The sequence below is a fragment of the Cervus elaphus genome, chromosome 5, assembly GCF_910594005.1.
Source record: "Cervus elaphus chromosome 5, mCerEla1.1, whole genome shotgun sequence".
Lineage (NCBI taxonomy): Eukaryota > Metazoa > Chordata > Mammalia > Artiodactyla > Cervidae > Cervus > Cervus elaphus.
Genome location: NC_057819.1, coordinates 41,508,444 through 41,528,826, shown reverse-complemented (window position 1 = coordinate 41,528,826; position 20,383 = coordinate 41,508,444). Strand labels below are relative to the sequence as shown.

The 20,383-nt window shown below is 36.7% G+C and overlaps 1 protein-coding gene across 7 annotated transcripts in view; it reads right to left on the bottom strand.

The window, feature by feature from the left end:
* The window catches only part of LARP1B (La ribonucleoprotein 1B), a 129,549-nt gene that overhangs the window by 68,570 nt on the left and 40,596 nt on the right, over positions 1-20,383 (bottom strand). The window contains exon 12 of one of the 7 annotated variants that reach the window (XR_006341116.1): positions 20,185-20,358. The exons of 5 other annotated variants lie outside the window; for them this stretch is intronic. Coding sequence is in view for 1 of the 2 variants with exons in the window: in XM_043902393.1 (XP_043758328.1) it covers positions 20,311-20,358 (48 nt within the window). In the remaining variant the exon portion in view is untranslated. Of the gene's footprint in view, positions 1-12,927; positions 20,359-20,383 lie in introns of those variants that run through there. One more of the 7 variants, XM_043902393.1, reaches the window with a different exon arrangement.

Genomic DNA, 20,383 nt, shown 5'->3' with positions numbered 1-20,383 from the left:
CAACTCTGTCTCACCTGCTATTAAATCCAACCATTGAATTCTTAACTTCAAATAAACTTTCACTTCTTATAGGAGCTTTGTTCCTTTATTTTTTTCAAATTTGAACTGTTAATTTTCCCCTTAACATATTTCAAACCTCATCATTCATTAATTAAACCATGTAAACATTTATATTCTGTGACTATTATTCTGTGCTTTGATAACTGCAGCATTCAAAGGACCTATGGGTCTCTTTCTGCTGTCATTTCAGCTATAATAATACACTTTGTAACTTATTTCCTTGCCTGCTTAGTCATTTTATTTCTCTGATCACTTAATTTCCCTAGAAAATACTTATGGGAATATTTGGAGAAATATTACATTCTAATAATTTTAGAATGAAGTTATTCTACATCAATGGGCCAAATCTGGCCTGTAGTCTGTTTTATGTAGAGTCCTCTAGCTAAAAGGACATCAGTCCTGGGTGTTCACTGGAAGGACTGATGTTGAGGCTGAAACTCCAATACTTTGGCCACCTGATGCGAAGAGTTGACTCATTGGAAAAGACCCTGATGCTGGGAGGGATTGGGGGCAGGAGGAGAAGGGGATGACAGAGAATGAGATGGCTGGATGGCATCACTGACTCGATGGACAGGGGTGTGGGTAGACTCTGGGAGTTGGTGATGGACAGGGAGGCCTGGCATGCTGCGATTCATGGGGTCGCAAAGAGCTGGACACCACTGAGCAACTGAACTGAACTAGCTAAAAACAGTTTTTACAATAAATGGCTACATTTAAAAACAAAACAAAAAACCATGAAGCAAAGTACATGCTATAGAGAACCGAAATCCTAAGTAGCCTGAAAGGCAGAAAATACTGACTACCCAGCCCAGTACAGAAGAGTTTGCCAACCTCTGAAATAAGTGCCTCTAGAGAGGATATAGGTATGCTTATGCCAGACACCTGTTATGATTAACAGTCTAGAGCTACTTTATATTCTTAGCTCTAGTTTTTTTTCAGACAGAACTATATTATGAATTTGAGCTGCAAATCTAAAATGTCTGACCACCAAGTGGTTACTTCCTACCTGCCTCCATTCAGAATCAAGACAAAAACATGCAATTTCTCTTATAGCTGCTTCTCTTTACTTCTCAGTTGAGTGGTACATTTAAGATGCACCCCAGTCTCCTATTTTACTTCCTAACTTGGGTGAATCTTAGGGTTTCTCTACAGTCTCATGCTGATGAGGATGTGAGTTTCAAAGCTGAGCTCATCTGATTTACTACCTGCCCTCTGAGTATATGCCTGTTTCTGAGCTCAGTCTCTTTTCTCTGGGATCTCATTTTCAATCTGTGAAATGAGCATACCCTTATTCTTTTGTCTAACCCAGTCTGAAACATGACGAGGAGTTTGTGTAGCAAAGATGGTGGAGGCAAAAGCATTTCAAGGGTTTGGAGAAACACATGCAAAAGCTTAAAGATGAGAAGAGTATCTTTGGGAAACTTCAACTCCAAGTACTTCAATGTACAGAGAAAAGAGCAGTGAGATGAAACCGGAAATATGGAGATATGGAAGAATTCATGAAATGTGAGAGTAATATAAACAAGACTACTGACTAACGTGAGTCAAGAGGGATGTACCCATGCCAATATTCAGGGGCCGCAGACCCAATCACCAAGATGGGAATCATAAATCAACTGGGGACTTCTGTTAAGTTGGATGAGGAAAAGGAACAAAGAAGCAGGTTCTGAACGGAGAAACTTGGTTTGGGGCATGTTGTTTTTTAAAGAACTCTATGATAAATATGATGAAAATGTCCCAGGAAACAGCTAGACCCATTGTATCTGAAATTCAAGGTCAAAATCTAAGTTAGATATAAAAGAGTTGGGATTAAAAAAACAGTGGTAATAAGAGTCCTGAATAGAAACAGTGCTTAGGGAGAGGAGTTAACAGTAAGAATATAGAGGGCTTAAGTCATAAGCCTAGAAATTGCTGAAAATTAAGGAACAGATGGAAGATAATTGTAAATCTGACTGAAAAAAGAATGGCTACAGAAGTAGAAGGAAAAGCAAGAAAATGCGGTATAATGGGAAAATAAAAAATTTCAAGAAGTTAACAGCTTTAAATGCTTGTGACCAAGTAAGATCGAGACAGGCTCTCATCTACCACTTTTAGAAATAAATCAAGAAGAATCTTGGTACTGTCCTCCATTTTCCTGCCTGGTCTCTTTGGTCTAAAGCCTCTCTAGTAAAATTTCTGCAAAAGAAATAGTCTGTAGCTCTCCCACTGCTCACCAGGAATCTTTGATTTTTCTAAGAACCTTTTTCTCCCGTTCTACAAAAATGACTTTTTAACTTTGTCACTCTCGACCCTTTGACCAACCGCATAACCCTGACTCATTTCATTACGAAGGGTAAAATCATGAGAAGAAAATTACTTTTATTATCAACTAATCTACAAACCCATCTACACTCTCATGTTCTATTTCTTCCCGCCAGGTAAAGAACCCAAAGCCTTTCTTTAAAAGACCAATACTTCTATATCAATTATTCTCAACTAGAGGTGATTTTGTGCACATAACTCTCTTCAAGGTACATTTTTTAAAACTGTCATAGGGGTGGGGTACTTCTGATATCTAGTGGGTAAAGGCCAGGGATGATGCTAACCATTCTTTGTTGTACAGGACAGCTTCCATGAAAGAATTATCTTGTTCCAAATGTCAACAGGGCCACGGCTGACGAATTCTGATCCATATGCTCTGAATCTTATCCAGTTTCACAACCTCAAGAATTTAGTTACATTTTCTATTTCCTTTTATATCCTCAACTCTCGCATTCCACCGAACCATTCCCATAACCATATAAAATGTTCCAGTGCTTTCCAATCTTTAAAAATATATTAATACACAAATAAACACACACAAAACTTTGACTCCTTATCTCTTTTTGTTGCAGGGAAAAACCAATTTTGTTTCTTTGACTTGCTTTTTGTTTCTTTTGTTACTACAATCATACATAAAATGGCCTGCCTCAGAGGACCCTGCCCCACTGCCTGGCTGTTAAACTAAAGAGCCTTTGTTCAGCTCATAGTCAGTCTTCCCCTGCCCACCCGTGAATAGCTACAACAAAAAGAGATTAACACGTCCCTTCCAAAGGCTGAGCCTTCTAGATGTTTTGCAAGACTGAAGACTCTTTTTACTTTTCTTCCACACTGCCTCTCCCTCCCTATTCTGCTTTTTGACTTTAGTTCCTCATTGCTTCTCTCTCTCTGACTTTATAAAAGAACCTGGCATCCAGATCCAGTAACAAGATGCTTTCTTTGAGACATTAGTCTGTCATTTTCTCTGTCACCTTACTTTCCAAATAGTCATATTCCTTGCCTCAACATGTCTCAGGGATTTACTGGCCTGTTGTGCGGCGAGCTGAACAAACTTGGACTCAGCAACACTTTTAGGCACAGCCATTTCTCCAATATATTGTACCAAGTTTCAATATTCATATTATATTGCTAATATAATATTCAATACTTATGTATATCTGAATGTATTACATTCTTCCACTTGTCATTTCTTCATTCAGGCTTTTCCCTTAACTGTTCCACTGCTATAACTCAGCAAGTTTCTTATTTCCTATTTATGAAGCAGCTCATAACTAAATTCAATGGTCAATCATGGCAGTTATCTATTATCTAGATTTTCTGGATTAATTATCTCCATCCACACTTTCACCAGTGTCACCATCCTGAAATACCACATTCCTAGCCCCCAACACACAGCAGGCACTCAAACATATGTTAATGAATGAATTCCTGGCAAAGAGTTAACTTAAAACAAAGCTACCATACTGTATCAAGGCTGTATATTTTTACTCTGCTTATTTAACTTATATGCAGAATACATCATGAGAAAAGCTGGACAGGATGAAGCACAAGCTGGAATCAAGATTGCTGGAAGAAATATCAATAACCTCAGATATGCAGATGACACCACTCTTATGGCAGAAAGCAAAGAAGAACTAAAGAACTTCTGGATAAAAGAAAGTGAAAGAGGAGAGTGAAGAAGTTGGCTTAAAACTCAACATTCATAAAACTAAGATCATGGCATCTGGTCCCATCACTTCTTGGCAAATAGACGGGGAAACAATGGAAACATGTGAGAGACTTTATTTTGGGGGGCTCCAAAATCACTGCAGATGGTGACTGCAGCAATGAAATTAAAAGATGTTTGCTCCTTGGAAGAAAAGTTATGACCAACCTAGAGAGCATATTAAAAAGCAGAGACATTACTTTGTCAACAAAGGTCCATCTAGTCAAAGCTATGGTTTTTCCAGTAGTCATGTATGGATGTGAGAGTTGAACTATAAAGAAGGTTGAGTGCTGAAGAATTGATGCTTTTGAACTGTGGTGTTGCAGAAGACTCTTAAGAGTCCCTTTGACTGCAAGGAGATCCAACCAGTCCATCCTAAAGGAAATCAGTCCTGACTATTCATTGGAAGGACTGATGTTGAAGCTGAAACTCCAATCCTTTGGCTACCTGATGCGAAGAACTGACTAGATGGCAAAGACCATGATGCTGAGAATGATTGAAGGCAGGAGGAGACGGGGACAACAGAGGATGAGATCGTTGGATGGCATCACTGACTCAATGGACATGAGTTTGAGTAAATTCCGGGAGTTGGTGATGGACAAGGAGGCCTGGAGTGCTCCAATCCATGGGGTCACAAAGAGTCAGACACGACTGAGTGACTGAACTCAAACTTGAACCATATTTGAAGTACGTGTATTAAAATAAGGAAACTGACTTGTGCAGGGGCTTTAGCTAGAATTAAACAGTGAGCTAAAATTAGGTCTAATTCACCTGTCTCTTCAGCAGGGAGAAGTCAAATCAAAACCATTTCTAAGGAGAAAATGACTACAGTTGATATGGGGCCTAATGCTGAAAGGAAATTTGAGGAAGTCTTTCAGAGAAAGATATTAGGAGGAAGAATTAAGAGTTTTGCATTTAAGTTTCATTAGGTCCCATTTGTTTAGTTTTGCTTTTATTTCCAGTATTCTGGGAGGTGGGTCATAGAGGATCTTGCTGTGATTTGTGTCGAAGAGTGTTTTGCCTATGTTCTCCTCTAGGAGTTTTATAGTTTCTGTTCTTACATTTAGATCTTTAATCCATTTTGAGTTTATTTTTGTGTATGGTGTTAGAAAGTGTTCTAGTTTCATTCTTTTACAAGTGGTTGACCAGTTTTCCCAGCACCACTTGTTAAAGAGGTTGTCTTTTTTCCATTGTATATCCTTGCCTCCTTTGTCAAAGATAAGGTGTCCATAGGTTCGTGGATTTATCTCTGGGCTTTCTATTCTGTTCCATTGATCTATATTTCTGTCTTTGTGCCAGTACCATACTGTCTTGATGACTGTGGCTTTGTAGTAGAGTCTGAAACTTAAAGCTTTTGCACTACAAAGGAAACTATAAGTAAGGTGAAAAGACAGCCCTCAGATTGGGAGAAAATAATAGCAAATGAAGAAACAGACAAAGGATTAATCTCAAAAATATACAAGCAACTCCTGCAGCTCAATTCCAGAAAAATAAATGACCCAATCAAAAAATGGGCCAAAGAACTAAACAGACATTTCTCCAAAGAAGACATACAGATGGCTAACAAACACATGAAAAGATGCTCAACATCACTCATTATTAGAGAAATGCAAATCAAAACCACAATGAGGTACCATTCCACACCAGTCAGGATGGCTGCTATCCAAAAGTCTACAAGCAATAAATGCTGGAGAGGGTGTGGAGAAAAGGGAACCCTCTTACACTGTTGGTGGGAATGCAAACTAGTACAGCCACTATGGAAAACAGTGTGGAGATTTCTTAAAAAACTGGAAATAGAACTGCCATATGACCCAGCAATACCACTCTTGGGCATACACACTGAGGAAACCAGATCTGAAAGAGACACGTGCACCCCAATGTTCATCGCAGCACTGTTTATAATAGCCAGGACATGGAAGCAACCTAGATGCCCATCAGCAGATGAATGGATAAGGAAGCTGTGGTACATATACACCATGGAATATTACTCAGCCGTTAAAAAGAATTCATTTGAATCAGTCCTAATGAGATGGATGAAACTGGAGCCCATTATACAGAGTGAAGTAAGCCAGAAAGATAAAGAACATTACAACATACTAACACATATATATGGAATGTAGAAAGATGGTAATGATAACCCTATATGCAAAACAGAAAAAGAGACACAGAAGTACAGAACAGACTTTTGAACTCTGTGGGAGAGGGTGAGGGTGGGATGTTTCAAAAGAACAGCATGTCTACTATCTATGGTGAAACAGATCACCAGCCCAGGTGGGATGCATGAGACAAGTGCTCCGGCCTGGTGCACTGGGAAGACCCAGAGGAATCGGGTGGAGAGGGAGGTGGGAGGGGGGATCGGGATGGGGAATACGTGTAAATCTATGGCTGATTCATGTCAATGTATGACAAAACCCACTGAAATGTTGTGAAGTAATTAGCCTCCAACTAATAAAAATAAATAAATAAATAAAATAAAAAATTTTTAAAAAAAGATAAAGGAAAAAAAAAAAGAGTTTTGCATTTTAAAACACACAAAAGTACTAATTATGAAAACATCTGACTCTATAGTACTTCCCTGGTGGCTCAGAATCTGCCTGCAATGCAGGAGACCCAATCTACCCAACCTACCCTGGGTCAAGTAGATCCCCTGGAGAAGGAACTGGCAATCCACTCCAGTATTCTTGCCTGGAAAACTCCAAGCACAGAGGAGTCTGGAGGGCTATAGTCCATGGACTCGCAAAAAGCCGGACACGACTGAGTGACTAACACCTTCACTTTCACAGTGCCTGTAGAGGGGAAGACCTCTACAGACTGCACTTTGACGTCACAATTTCTATGTAATGCCTGAAGTTTCGGCACTGTCTTTAAATTCCTGATCTCACCTCCACTTGTGTCATGATTCCTCCACATAACCATATGGCCTTTGTTGTTTCTCACACATGCTCAGTCTTTTACAGTTTTCAAAAGTCTTGAAAGCAATTTCCCTGGTGATCCAGTGGCTAAGATTCTGCAGTCCCAATTCAAGGGTCCCACGTCAGAGAACTGGATCCACATGATGCAACTTAAGAGTTCACCTGCCTCAACTAAGACCTGATACAGCCAAATAAATAAACAAAATATATTTTTTTAAGTCTTTCAAACCCAGTGAGGCAAAGACAACGAGAAGGATCCTCATCTGAAAAAAAAAGAAAAAAAAAAAGAATGATCCCCATTTGAAGTTCAGAGAAGTTAATTTTTGGTCCAGAATTGCACACAGTGAAACTTGCACACAAGTTGACTCCTGGTCAAGAACAGTCCCCGGGTTTTGCCAGAGAGGTTCCCAAGTTGGTGTCCTTCTCTAGTGAGAAGAGGAACAGCTCAAATGGTGGTGGTGACTCTTGGCTTGCCAAGTCAATATGATGTCATGTTTCTGTCTGCCAAGTGATGATGTGGCATCTCCTGGTGAATTGTGCACCACTTCCAGCTATATACCAAAGACTTCACCACAACTGAAGTTCCTCTCACCATGTGGAACAAACACAAAGACCTGCCTATATTTGTAAGGGAAATGCAACAGAAGACAGCAAAGTAATCTACAGAGTAACAGCCACCAGGTCTCCCAAGGCTTTAGGAGAATGTCTTTAGGTTTTAGAACACATTCAGAATAGGTCAAGGCAGAAGAGAGTCTATGTCCAGTCTACCCTGTCAGCAATGAGCCTGCTGATGGTCTCAGTTATCCAGCAAAACTGAGTATGTTCTGTCATACAATACAAATGCAGGAAAGCCAAGAACTCTGGAAACTGTCACATAAACCTGTGTTAACTTCACATAATCCTCGAAGAAGTACTGGGCAAAACTGACATACTGCACAACCGCAAATGCTATAAGCCTAAAGATGAGACTGACTGACTGACCAGTGTAATTCAAAAGCTTCTAATTTGAAGATTCTTCCTGAAATGCTAGAAAAAAAGGCATGAGCATATTTAGGTTTCCACACAAGCAACTTGGACAGAGGATATAATGACTGAAGAACAGGTTGTGATGGTTTCTCTCCTTTGTTCTGCAGTTTCAAACCCAACATTTCTCATTAGGGAGAGGTATCATGAGAGATAGTAGACTGGACAACTCTTGACCCTCACAAGCCCAGAAGCCAGCCAGCAACATGAGTGACAAGATGCAGAAGCCCAGCAGCCTGTCTCTTCAACGAAAGCCCTATCTTTAAGTCCTCTGATAATAAAGCCTTCAACAACAGATAGCTTTACACCACCACCCAAAGGAGACTGCTGAACAGGAATACAAATAGCTGTATACAAAAAATGAGAAGAGGTTCAACATTACACCTGAAAATAACACAATATTGTAAACCAACTATACTTCAAATAAAATTAAGTTTAAAAAAAAGGAGGGGGAGGGTCAACCTAACCTTGATTTTAGCCCAAGAACAATCTTGCAGCTCCAAGAAGTAAATAACTCATCTTTGGCTTACCTCTTCTTGTCCCACACATTCCCATTCATGCTAGCCTATTCTTTGCATTGTCATAAAATATGCCACATAAGAAAATGTGTTATACATACATGTGCAACTTGTTTAGAAAACTATAAAAGCTACTAGAAACATAACACTGTTAGTACATTGGAAACCCTGTGTATTTTATTCCCCACAGAAACAACTCAAATCCTGACTTACATGATAATTGTTCCAGACTTTATCTTTATATTATCTTATATGTATGCTTATATATATTTCTAAAAAACTGCATGTCTGAATTGACTTGTTCTCAAGAGCTTTATGGAATCATAGTCTGTAAGCAACTGTACTTAACTTCTTGTACTTAGCATTGTTTTCTAAATTAACAAAGATGTGTACTTCCTGTCACTCATTTTTACTACTATATAGTATCACATTGTTTACTGTACCACAACATATCCAGTCAATTGCTACTGGACATTTTGGTTATTTCCAGTTTGTGAATATAATGAATAATTTTGCTATACTGTTTATATATTGTTCCTGATAAACATTTCTTGGGTTCTGCTAGGGAAGTACTGTTCAATACATACATACTGAAAATTACAATTTAAAATTTTCCAGGAGCCACAGTAAAAAGGTTTTTTAGGGACTTCCCTGGCTGTCCAGTGGTTAAAACTCCATACTTCTGATGCAGGGGACACAGGTTCAATTCCTGGTTGGGGAACTAAGATCTAGTGTGCTGTGTGCTACAGATTAAAGTTTTAAAAAAAGTTTTTAAAAAGGTTTTTTAAAAGAGCAAATATTTTACTATTTTACCTAACCAAATGTATTATCATTTCAGTGTGATTATTTAAAAAATTGAGATTTTTTACATTCTTTTTTCTTACTAAGTCTTTAAACTGTACATTTAAAGCACATCTCATTTTAGACTATCTACATTTTGAGGACTCAATAACCACATGTGGTTATAATACCTATGACGTTTGAACAATGCAACCCAAGAGCATATTGAGTAGAGATAGTAAGCATAGAGTACAGTTTTATATTTGGCATTACCACAGACAGATTAAAGAAGTTCTCCTTCTAAATACTCCCAAACACTTCTGACTAATGTTTTAACTTTGCTAATGTGTTTTTTACAGTGAAATTTTAATTTGCATCTTCTTTATTAGTCACTTTGAAGACCTTTTCATGATTTCAATCACTTGGACTTCCTCTTTTGTGAAATATTCGCTCATGTCTCATAACTAGTTTTTACTGACTCAGTGTTTTTTCTTTTTAACTTCTATATACATTTGTTTTATAATACCTATCAAATCATGAATGGGAACCACCTCCTCTTCACCTTGTGGACTATGTATGCCCTCTTTTTGATGTTTAACGAAAAATCCTTTTTTTAAATTTACCAATCTTGTCATTTAAGATTGTGATTTTTGTGTCCATTCAAGAAACTTTTTCCTACTCTGAGTGCATTAAGACCTTCTACTGTTATCCACTAATAATGTTTTTGCCATTCACTGAAATAGATATGAATGACACTGTAAGCCATTAGTCTGTACTTTCATTTTTTCCTGAAACAACTTTTCCAGCACTATTAAAAATCAGATCTCTTTGATACATAATCCTGTCATTTGCCAAGTGTGCACGGATGGATCCAACTGTTTCTGTACTTTCTATTCCATTCCTATAGTCTTTCTCATATCTTTAATTTAATAAATCATACCTTTAATTTAATAAAAACAAGTTGCCTCGCTTTTAGGAGTGTGATGAGTTTCCTGTCCCTTACATTTCCATATAAATTTGAGAATCAGTTTATAAAATTCCTTAAAATAAAAAAACACTGCTGAAATATTTATTGGAATGTAATTGACCTTTCAATCTATTTGGGGAAAATCACCTTTATCACATTGATTTTTCAAACATGAACTTTGGTATTTCTCTCATTTGTGTCTTCACTAAAACCTTAAAATGTATTATAATGCTCTCCTTAAAAGTGTGATGCATCAAAAAAAAAAAAAAAAAGTGTGATGCATCCTTTTAAAGATCTACGTCATATTAGGCAGAAGGGTCTCTCACAGATGTACAGATCCCAATCTCCACAAGTAATTGCATTGACTACATCACAAAAAGGACTTTGCAGATGTAACCAAGATTTTCTGAGTGATCTTATTATGCAGAAAACTTTCTCCAACTACAGGCAAAAGAGATGTGGCAAGAAAGATTCAAAGTAGGGTTCCACCAACTGCTGCTGATTTAAAGAGTGACAGTGCAATCTGACCAAGAACACAGGTGGTCTAAGGAAGTTGAGAGGCACCAGTCTGCCAAAATGGAAATGAAGGACCTCAACTCTGCGTGGAGCCACAAAGAAGCAAGTTCTGCAAATGATCTGAATGAACTTGGAAATAATTTTTCACATAAAAGTACAGATAAGAGCCCAGGATTTTTCTTGTAGGCTGAGTAGGGAAACTGGCTGAGTTCACTTAGACTTCTGATTTACAAAATTAAATGATAAACTCATGTTGTTTTATAGCTGCCAAATTCATAGTAATGTGTCATGGCTGCCATAGAAAATATATAGATTCTTTCATGGTTGTTTCATATTATCATAAAATAAAATCTTAAAAGACTGTCATTCGTATCTTCATGAATTTCTCATTCATGTTCTTATCAGGTGTTAGTATCAAGCTTATGTTCTTTTCATAAAATGAATCAAATATTTCCTCTTTTCACCTCAGCTATTCAACAAATATCTGAATATTTACTATTAGTCACCGGAAACTGTGCATGGCTGAAATTATTTCAATTTTAGAAGAACTTGCTAATAAACCTAAGTTAAATCGGAGTTTGAAGATTATTTTAAATGGTCTGTAGCAACTTATATTTTTTTCTAGTCAGTTTTGGTAATTTACATATTTTTCTAGAAATTTCCCTCGTTTGAATTTAAATGTTCAAATTATAGATCTGAAGTACTTTTAAAGATTAAAACTTCTCCATAATCAGTAAGTACACCCCCACTTTCACTGCAGCTAAAAATGTACGTTTTCCTCTATTTTGTCTTCCTAAGTGTAATCTTAGTCTTCTCAAATAATTGTAAGATTAAAACCTCTTTTAGATCTAATTATTTCTTTCCATATACTTTTATGGAAGTTTCACGCTGCTAAAGTAATGCTCAAAATTCTCCAAGCCAGGCTTCAACAGTACGTGAACTTCCAGATGTTCAAGCTGGTTTTAGAAAAGGCAGAGGAACCAGAGGTCAAATTGCCAACATCTCCTGGATCATCAAAAAAGCAAGAGAGTTCCAGAAAAACATCTACTTCTGCTTTATTGACTATGCCTTTGACTGTATGGTTCACAATAAACTGTGGAAAATTCTTTAAGAGATGGGAATACCAGACCACCTGACCTACCTCTTGAGAAATCTGTATGCAGGTCAGGAAGCAACGGTTAGAACTGGACATGGGAACAACATACAGGTTCCAAATAGGAAAAGGAGTATGTCAAGGCTGTATATTGTCACCGTGCTTATTTAACTTATATGCAGAGTATATCATGAGAAACGCTGGGCTGGATGAAGCACAAGCTGGAATCAAGATTGCTGGGAGAAATATCAATAACCTCAGATATGCAGATAACACCACCCTTATGGCAGAAAGTGAAGAAGAACTAAAGAGCCTCTGAATGAAAGTGAAAGAGGGTGAAAAAGTTGGCTTAGAGCTCAACATTCAGAAAACTAAGATCAGGTCATCTGGTCCCATCACTTCATGGCAAATAGATGGAGAAACAGCGGAAACAGTAGCAGACTTTATTTTGCTGCTGCTGCTAAGTCGCTTCAGTCGTGTCTGACTCTGTGCAACCCCACAGACTGTAGCCCACCAGGCTCCCCCATCCATGGGACTCTCCAGGCAAGAGTACTGGAGTGGGCTGCCATTTCCTTCTCTGAGACTTTATTTGGCGAGGGGCCTCTAAAACCACTGCTGGTGGTGACTGCAGCCATGAAATTTAAAGATGCTTACTCCTTGGCAGTAAAGTTATGACCAGACTAGACAGCATATTAAAAAGCAGAGACATTACTTTGCCAACAAAGGTCTGTCTAGTCAAGGCTATGGTTTTTCCAGGAGTCATGTATGGACATGAGAGTTGGCCTATAATGAAAGCTAGGCACTGAAGAATTGATGCTTTTGAACTGTGGTGTTGGAGAAGACTCTTGAGAGTCCCTTGGACTGCAAGGAGATCCAACCAGCCCATCCTAGCAGAGATCAGTCCTGAGTGTTCACTGGAAGGACTGATGTTGAAGCTGAAACTCCAATACTTTGGCCACCTGATGTGAAGAGCTGACTCATTTGAAAAGACCCTGATGCTGGGAAAGATTGAAGGTGGGAGAAGAAGGGGATGACAGAGGATGAGATGGTTGGATGGCATCACCGACTTGATGGACATGAAACTCTGGGAGTTGGTGATGGACAGGGAGGCCTGGCATGCTGCAGTCCATAGGGTCACAGAGATGGACATGACTGAGTGACTGAACTGAACTTATGGAAGTTTATTTCGATAATTTTTGTAACTTCATGAGAAATTTCTAACTTTTAGCTTTATAAAAGCTATAGTAGATTCTATTAATATTATTGTTCACAGCCCGAATTTCCTAGAGTAAAGGATCATGTAATTGTCTTTCATCTCATTTGAGCATATACAACTCCAACCCATACACTTAGCCATGTGATTTGCCTTAGCCAGTGGAATGTGAGTAAAGATACATAAAACACACAAAAGCAGCAATTTTGAACACAATAGTACACTTTAGCTCATCCTCCTGTCCACCCCATCTGCTATATGAATGAATGAGCAAATGCTGTATAAGGGCTCCTCTTTCAGAATGAATACCAATCAAAAAGAACCAAACACACACACACACAGTTGCAGCAGCCACTATCAAGCAGTGTGAGAAATTTTTATTTTAAGGCTTTGAGACTTGGGGGGAAATTTTTATACAGCAAAGATAATAATGGTGATTGGTTTATTGATTTCAAGCATTTTTACCTAATATTTCCATTTAAGTCTTATCTCTCTAGGTGCTCCTTTGAAATTTCGCTAACATTCCACTTAGATTTTCTAATTTTCACTATGATTTCTTCCTTGGTGAGTTATTTATAAAATACAGTTTTGTTCCAAAACAAAAAGGGTTTTATTTCTATTATTAAACACTAAATTATTTTAATTCTAATGTTTTATGCATTATTATGTTTTATGTATTATGCTTAAAAATTTGCTATACTCTGCAGTTGCTAGGTACAGAGTTGTTTATCAAATTATTCTTTTTAAATTACTTGAACATTCCTTATTTACTCAGGAGATAAATTAAGTCACCATGACTGGATTTGTTATATTAACTTTTTGCTTCACATATTTGAATATTCTGCATTAAATACATCAAATTTTAAGTTACACTTTTCTGATGAATTTCTTCACTTTTAATCATTATTTATCTCTAGCACTAGTAATTCTTTTTGTCTTCAAGTCTACTTTGTAAGCTTATTCTGTCTGCTATTAATATGTGTACAAAAGTTTTTTTCTTTACTTTTTATGTATTTGATAAGTGGCTGGGTTTCTTTTATAATTTTCACCTGTAATTGGGGTAAAAAACAAAAGCAAATAACAAAATTTACCATCTTAACCATCTTTAAGTGTATAGTTCTGTAGTGTTAAGTATATTCACCATGTTGTGGAACAGATACCAAACTTTTTTTATTAAGCAAAATTGAAATTCTATCCATTTAATAGCTCCCCATATCCCCTTACCCCATAACCACCACTCTACTCTTGTTTCTATGCACTTCAGTACTTTAGTACTTCATATAACTGGAATCATACTGTATGTCTCAGTGACTCATTTCATTTAGCATATCTTGACTATCGATGTAGTAGCATGTGACAGATGTCCTTCTTCCTTTTGAAAGTTGAATAATATCCCATTGCACATATACACCATCATTTTGTTTATCCATTCATCTGATAATGGACATTTTGGGTTGTTTTCACTTTTTAGCCATTGTGAGCCATTTAGCTCTTTAGTTTTGTAACTGCCATACTGTTTCCCATAGGAACTATACTATTTTATGTTTCCACCACCAATGCAATGTTTCAATTTCTCCACACCCTCTCCAACAAATTTTGTTTTGCCTTTTATTTTGAAAGTAGCCATCCTAATTAGTTTGAGGTGCTAACTCATTTGACTTTGTTTTTCCCTTGCTGAATAATGATGCTGAGTATACTTTTTCATGTGCTTATTGGCCATCTGTATATTATTTTTGGAAAAACATCCATTTGAGTCCTATGACATTTTCTAAACTGAGTTATTTTGTTTACTGAGTTATTTTGTTGAGTTGTTGGGTTTCTTTATACATTCAATATATTAACATCTTATCAGTTATGATAAGCAAATATTTTGTTGTTTTGCAGACTGTCCTTTCATCCTGTTTTGTGTCTGTTAATACACGTAAGTTTTTGATTTTCACGAATTCCAACTTGTCCATTTTTGTTTTTTCACATGTGCTTTTGGTGTTACAGCCAAGAAATCACCGTCAAATCAAATGTCCCAAGGCTTCACTCCTGTGTTTTCTTCTACAGACTTTGGGTTTTAGGTTGAAGTCTTTAATCTGTTATTAAAATTTTTAGGTATTATGGTGATACAGTAAGGGTCCATCTTCATTCTTTCGCACGTGAATATTCAGTTTCCCCAACACCATTTGTTGAAGAGGTTGTCCTTTCCCCATTCAGTGGTCTTGGCATTCAAGTTCAAAATCATTACACCATACAGTCAACTCAAGGGTTTGTTTCTGGGCTCTATAATTCCATTTGTCTATGTCTATCTTTATGCCAGCAGCACACTGTTTTGATTACTGTAGTTTTGAAATATATTTTGAAATCAACAGCATGAGATTTCCAACTTTATTTCCTCTTTGTAAAGATTGTCCTTGCTTCTTCAGGGCCCAGTGAGATTCTATATAAATTTCATTATCTGTTATCCTATTCCTGCAAAAATTGTCATTCAGGGATCACACTGAATCTGCAGATCACTTTAGGTAGTACTGACTTCTAATCCATATACACAGGATATCTTTCCATTTACTTGTTTAAAAATTTTTTTATTAAGATAAAATCTAAATATGGTACAATCTATCCCAGTGTATAATTGTTTTTAGTGTACAATTTTGCAACCACCATAACAATCAATATTTCAACATTTTTATCACTCCAAAAATAAACCTAGTATCTACTCAGTTCAGTTCAGTCACACAGTCGTGTCTGACTCTTTGCAACCCCATGAATCACAGCACGCCAGATCTTCCTGTCCATCACCAACTCCCGGAGTTTACTCTAGGATACATTAGCAGTCACTATTTTCTTTACCCACCCTAAAATCCACCCTAGGTAGCCACCAAGTTAATTTCTCTCTGTTTTGGGTTTCAGATGAAGAGAATCATATAATATGTACTACTTTGTGACCGGCTTCTGTTATTTAACATGACGTTTTCATGTAGCATTATCAGTAAATTCACTTTTTTCTATGGCCAAATAATGTTCCATTGTATGGCTATACCACCTTTATTTATCCATTCATCAGACAAAGAATATTTGACTTCTTTTCACTTTCATAATGCTGGAATGAAGATTTGTGTACAAGTTTTGTGTGGACGTATATTTTCATTTTTCTCATGTATATACCTAGGAGTAGAATTCCTGGGTCATATAACAACTCTGTTTAACATTTTGAGAACTGCCAAATTGCTTTCCAAAATAGTTGAACCATATTACATTCTAACCAACAGCCTATTAAGACATTTATTTTTAAATGGGTATCCTCCAAACTGAAAAATAATTTTTAAAACTGAAAAATAATCAATTATCTTATTTTCAGACACAAAAGTATCTTTAAGTACTCTCTCTCAGTTTGTATTAATGTTAATCTATAAGACACAGTTATTATACAGTTAATATTTATTTAGGTTTATTTACATATTTATCACTTGCTTTGTTCTATACTCCTTTCTGTACCTCTGGCATCTGGAATCACTTTTATTTCAATTTTGGAAATTTCTTTGATGAGGTTCTGCTGTTTGCAATTTCTCTTATATTGCACTCTCTTACTTGAAAGATATTTTTGCAAGGCATACAATTATGTGTTGGTAGTTATTTTCCCTTGCTATATTAACATCATCATTCCATGATCTGTTGCATTCAAATGTTACTGGTGAGAAGTTAGCTGTCAGTTAGCTGTCCAGCCACTCTTCTTTAAAATAACCACTCTGTCCCTGGCTACTCTACTCTGGTACTTCTCTGCACTTCAGAAAATGTCCTAGGTATTACCTATTAAAACACTGACTCTGTCCCATTTACTCTCTTTCCTTCTGAAACTCTGAATAAATATCTATCTTAGACCATGTTTTTCACTCTATATTCCACTTGCTTTTTACTTTTCTCAAAAATAAAAAGATTTATAATAAAATCCATGTAACTCCATGGCTGATTCATGTCAATGTATGACAAAACCCACTACAATATCATAAAGTAATTAGCCTCCAACTAATAAAAATAAATGAAGAAAAATTTAAAAAAATAAAATCCATTAAATGTTAATTTACACAACTAGATTTGAAATATACCAAATAATACCAACAACTTTCTAGAATACCATTCTATTCCCTCTTTCATACATTTTACCTCTTTGTTGATTTCTGAATACTTTCTTGTAACTTATCTTCCAGTTCACTGATTCTTTAATTGTATCTAATCTGCTGTTAATCCCTTTAATTAACTGAGTTTTTAATTTCAGTCTAACTGCTTTTACTTCCAGAAGTTCTACAAAGGTTATTCTTTAGAATTTCTTCTTCCCTGCAGATATTCTTTAAACATAGTAAGCATAGTTACTCTATACTATGCTTAATAATTCTACTACCTAAATTTTTTTCAGGGTATGGGCTTATTGTCTGCTACTTCTGTTCATTCTCACATGTGATACCTTGCTCAGCACAACTAAGGAAATATGCTTTGTAGTCCTCGAGAGAAGCAGATGAGAAAGCAGTTACATTCCCTTTCACTAGGGTATAGTTTTTCAGGTACCAATTGAACAGGGGAAGGGACTCCTGTTAGAACCCCTGACTCTGACTAGGCCACAGGTTTGTCTTTTACTCTATATTTTGGGTGGCTTTTGCAAAGCTGAACTTCGCAAACTATCCAAATTTCAAAATGCTCTCCCAGGCAAAACTGGTTTTAATCCTCCACTCCTCTATGGTTTTATTCTGATAACTTACCTTTCAGATCTGCAAGGATTTTAAGTTCATATTTTCTCATTTATTAGCAGGCCATTTTAACTGTCTTTAGCAATAAGGACATGTCAGAAACAGAAAGCCTATACCTACTTTTTGGTACATACACTTCAACATAGCTTATGGATTCAGCAAAACTCCCTTCACAAAGTCAGAAATGATCACCAAACAACCCTACCAATTTGGCATTCTTTTCATTCATACCTAAACTCAGTCTTTCCAGCTTCCAGCACATCTGATTATTCTCTCATGAAGCTTCCACAACACCAGTTTCCTATACAACTCCTAAATGGTCCTTCCTCAAGATTCAGACCTGGGTCGTCTAATTTCTATACTTCCTTTGCCACCAATTTATCTTAAATTACCAACATACACCTTCTGGACTACTTTAATAGACTCCCAGCTGAATTTCATCTGCCACTCTTATCCCCATCTAATCCATTCTCTGCCATAGTAACCAAAATGGTATTTCTAAAATAAAAATTAGATCACATGCTGTCGCCTGTATAAAATTCTTCAAGGTACTCCATTTGAACTTTAGGTAAATTCCAATTTACCTAGTTAAATTCCAAAGGCCCACATGTTACCTTCTATGATCAGATACATGCCTATATTTACATCTATAACTGTTCTCTTGTATAAATACTATAAACACTGTTTCTAGTTCCTCAAATATACCAAATTCTTTCCCATCTCCTATCCTTGACACTCGTTATTCCCCTTTCCTAGAATATGGTTTATCTGTTATTTGCATGGTTCATTTTTACTTATACTTTCTATCTCACTATAACTGTGACTTTCTCACAGGCATTCCCTTATAGCCCAATTCAACAGCACCTTAATTTGTGATCAGGTACTTACTGTGGTTTATTTTAATGTCTATTGTCCCAAGTATATGTAAGAATAGCATGTAGAGATCCTACTGTTATCTTCCCATTTCATGCCCAGTACCTAACATGGTGTCACATACACACAGTAGGAGTAATAAATAATTAAATAATTAATTTCTCTCCCTCTATACAGACCCACAGAAGAAGTACAATTCTAATGAGAAAGTATATGCTGAGCACAGAATTAGAGAAAAGAGGAATAAGTTAAACAATAGGGATTAGGTAAGACATAATTATGAACAAACCCATAATGCTTAAGAACCAAATAGCCAAGACTTTTTTCCCTGGACCAATATTTTTTGGCTAAGGCAACAGATGAGGTAATTGAATTTAATTACTGTTGTCTACACTTTCAAGCAAACAGTCACCTACCAAGAGCATATGTTCCAAGATGACTTGAAATTTCATTATCTGGACCTCTGAAAATATCTTCTCTTAAAACCAACATTATACACAGAGGTTAGGGTCTTCTGGTGAGTTCATAACATTTAATTCATAATTCATTATCCATTTTAACAAATATGAATGGAGTACTACTTTGCGTCAGGAACTGTAATGACTGTGCTAAAACTGGAGATAAGGCTATCCAAAAAACAGGACAAAAATCCCTATCCTCACAGATCTGACATTCGCATGATCAAAAGTGCGATACACAGAACAGCAGGGTTAGAGCAGCAGGGGATGGAGGTAGGGCAATCTTAACCTGTGGTAAGTTTACTTTCTATCTCTTTCTGTTCCCAAAAGGATTTAAGTTAGATGTTACTTACAGAACCTAAGTATCACAAATAATGTAACAATTCTTATACAAGTTAAGATTTCAACCAAGAAACTTTATAAAAACATACTTCCTTTCCCATAGCAGTAGGACTGTGAGAACTGCTCAGGTTCCAAGTTACTGACAAGCTACCATATCCTGAGGCAGGATCTTCAAAAAGGCAGTGGCGAGACAGAGGATAAAAGCAGTGATGGAAATTGCAGGAAGAAGAACTGAGAAGGAAAGCACACTTCTTGATGATATGAAGCTTCATAGACAGCCAGTCCCTTCTGTCCAACCATGAGTTGGCTGGCTTTTCTGTCTAAAACTCTATTTCTAAAATCTCTTTCCTGTTTGGCATATTATACAAATTTCCCTCATTATTCTAACCTCAAAACAAATATTTAATTTTGGGGAATTTTCTAATCAATTTAATGGCAGAAAAAGATCCTTTTAAATCCCTATCTATACCACTAAAAGTCATATAAAAGGAATGCAGACAACCAGTAGACTACTCTAGACTCTCATGTTTTATCTTAGTAACTGGGGTAGGTACCAAGAGGTTGGGTGAAATTCAAGATGAAAAACTGGAGCAAACTTTCAAACAAAGGGTCCTGCAACAAAGTAATGATCAACAAGGAAAGACAGTCAGTGTAATCTTGTCTACTTGTCAACAAGGAGTTCCACTGTCACAGAACACTCACCACAAACTAAGGTGAGAAGCACACAAAGGGCAACCAAAGTAACTACTTTCTGAAGCCCTGCTCACACGGCTGGAGTGACTATAGCCACGTATGTAAACAGCATATAAACTAAGCCAGTCCATAACTTTAGTTTTTATTTCTTCTAATGAGAAAAGGGCTTCTTATTACTTTCACCTGAAAAAAAGGAAGGATTTTTTTA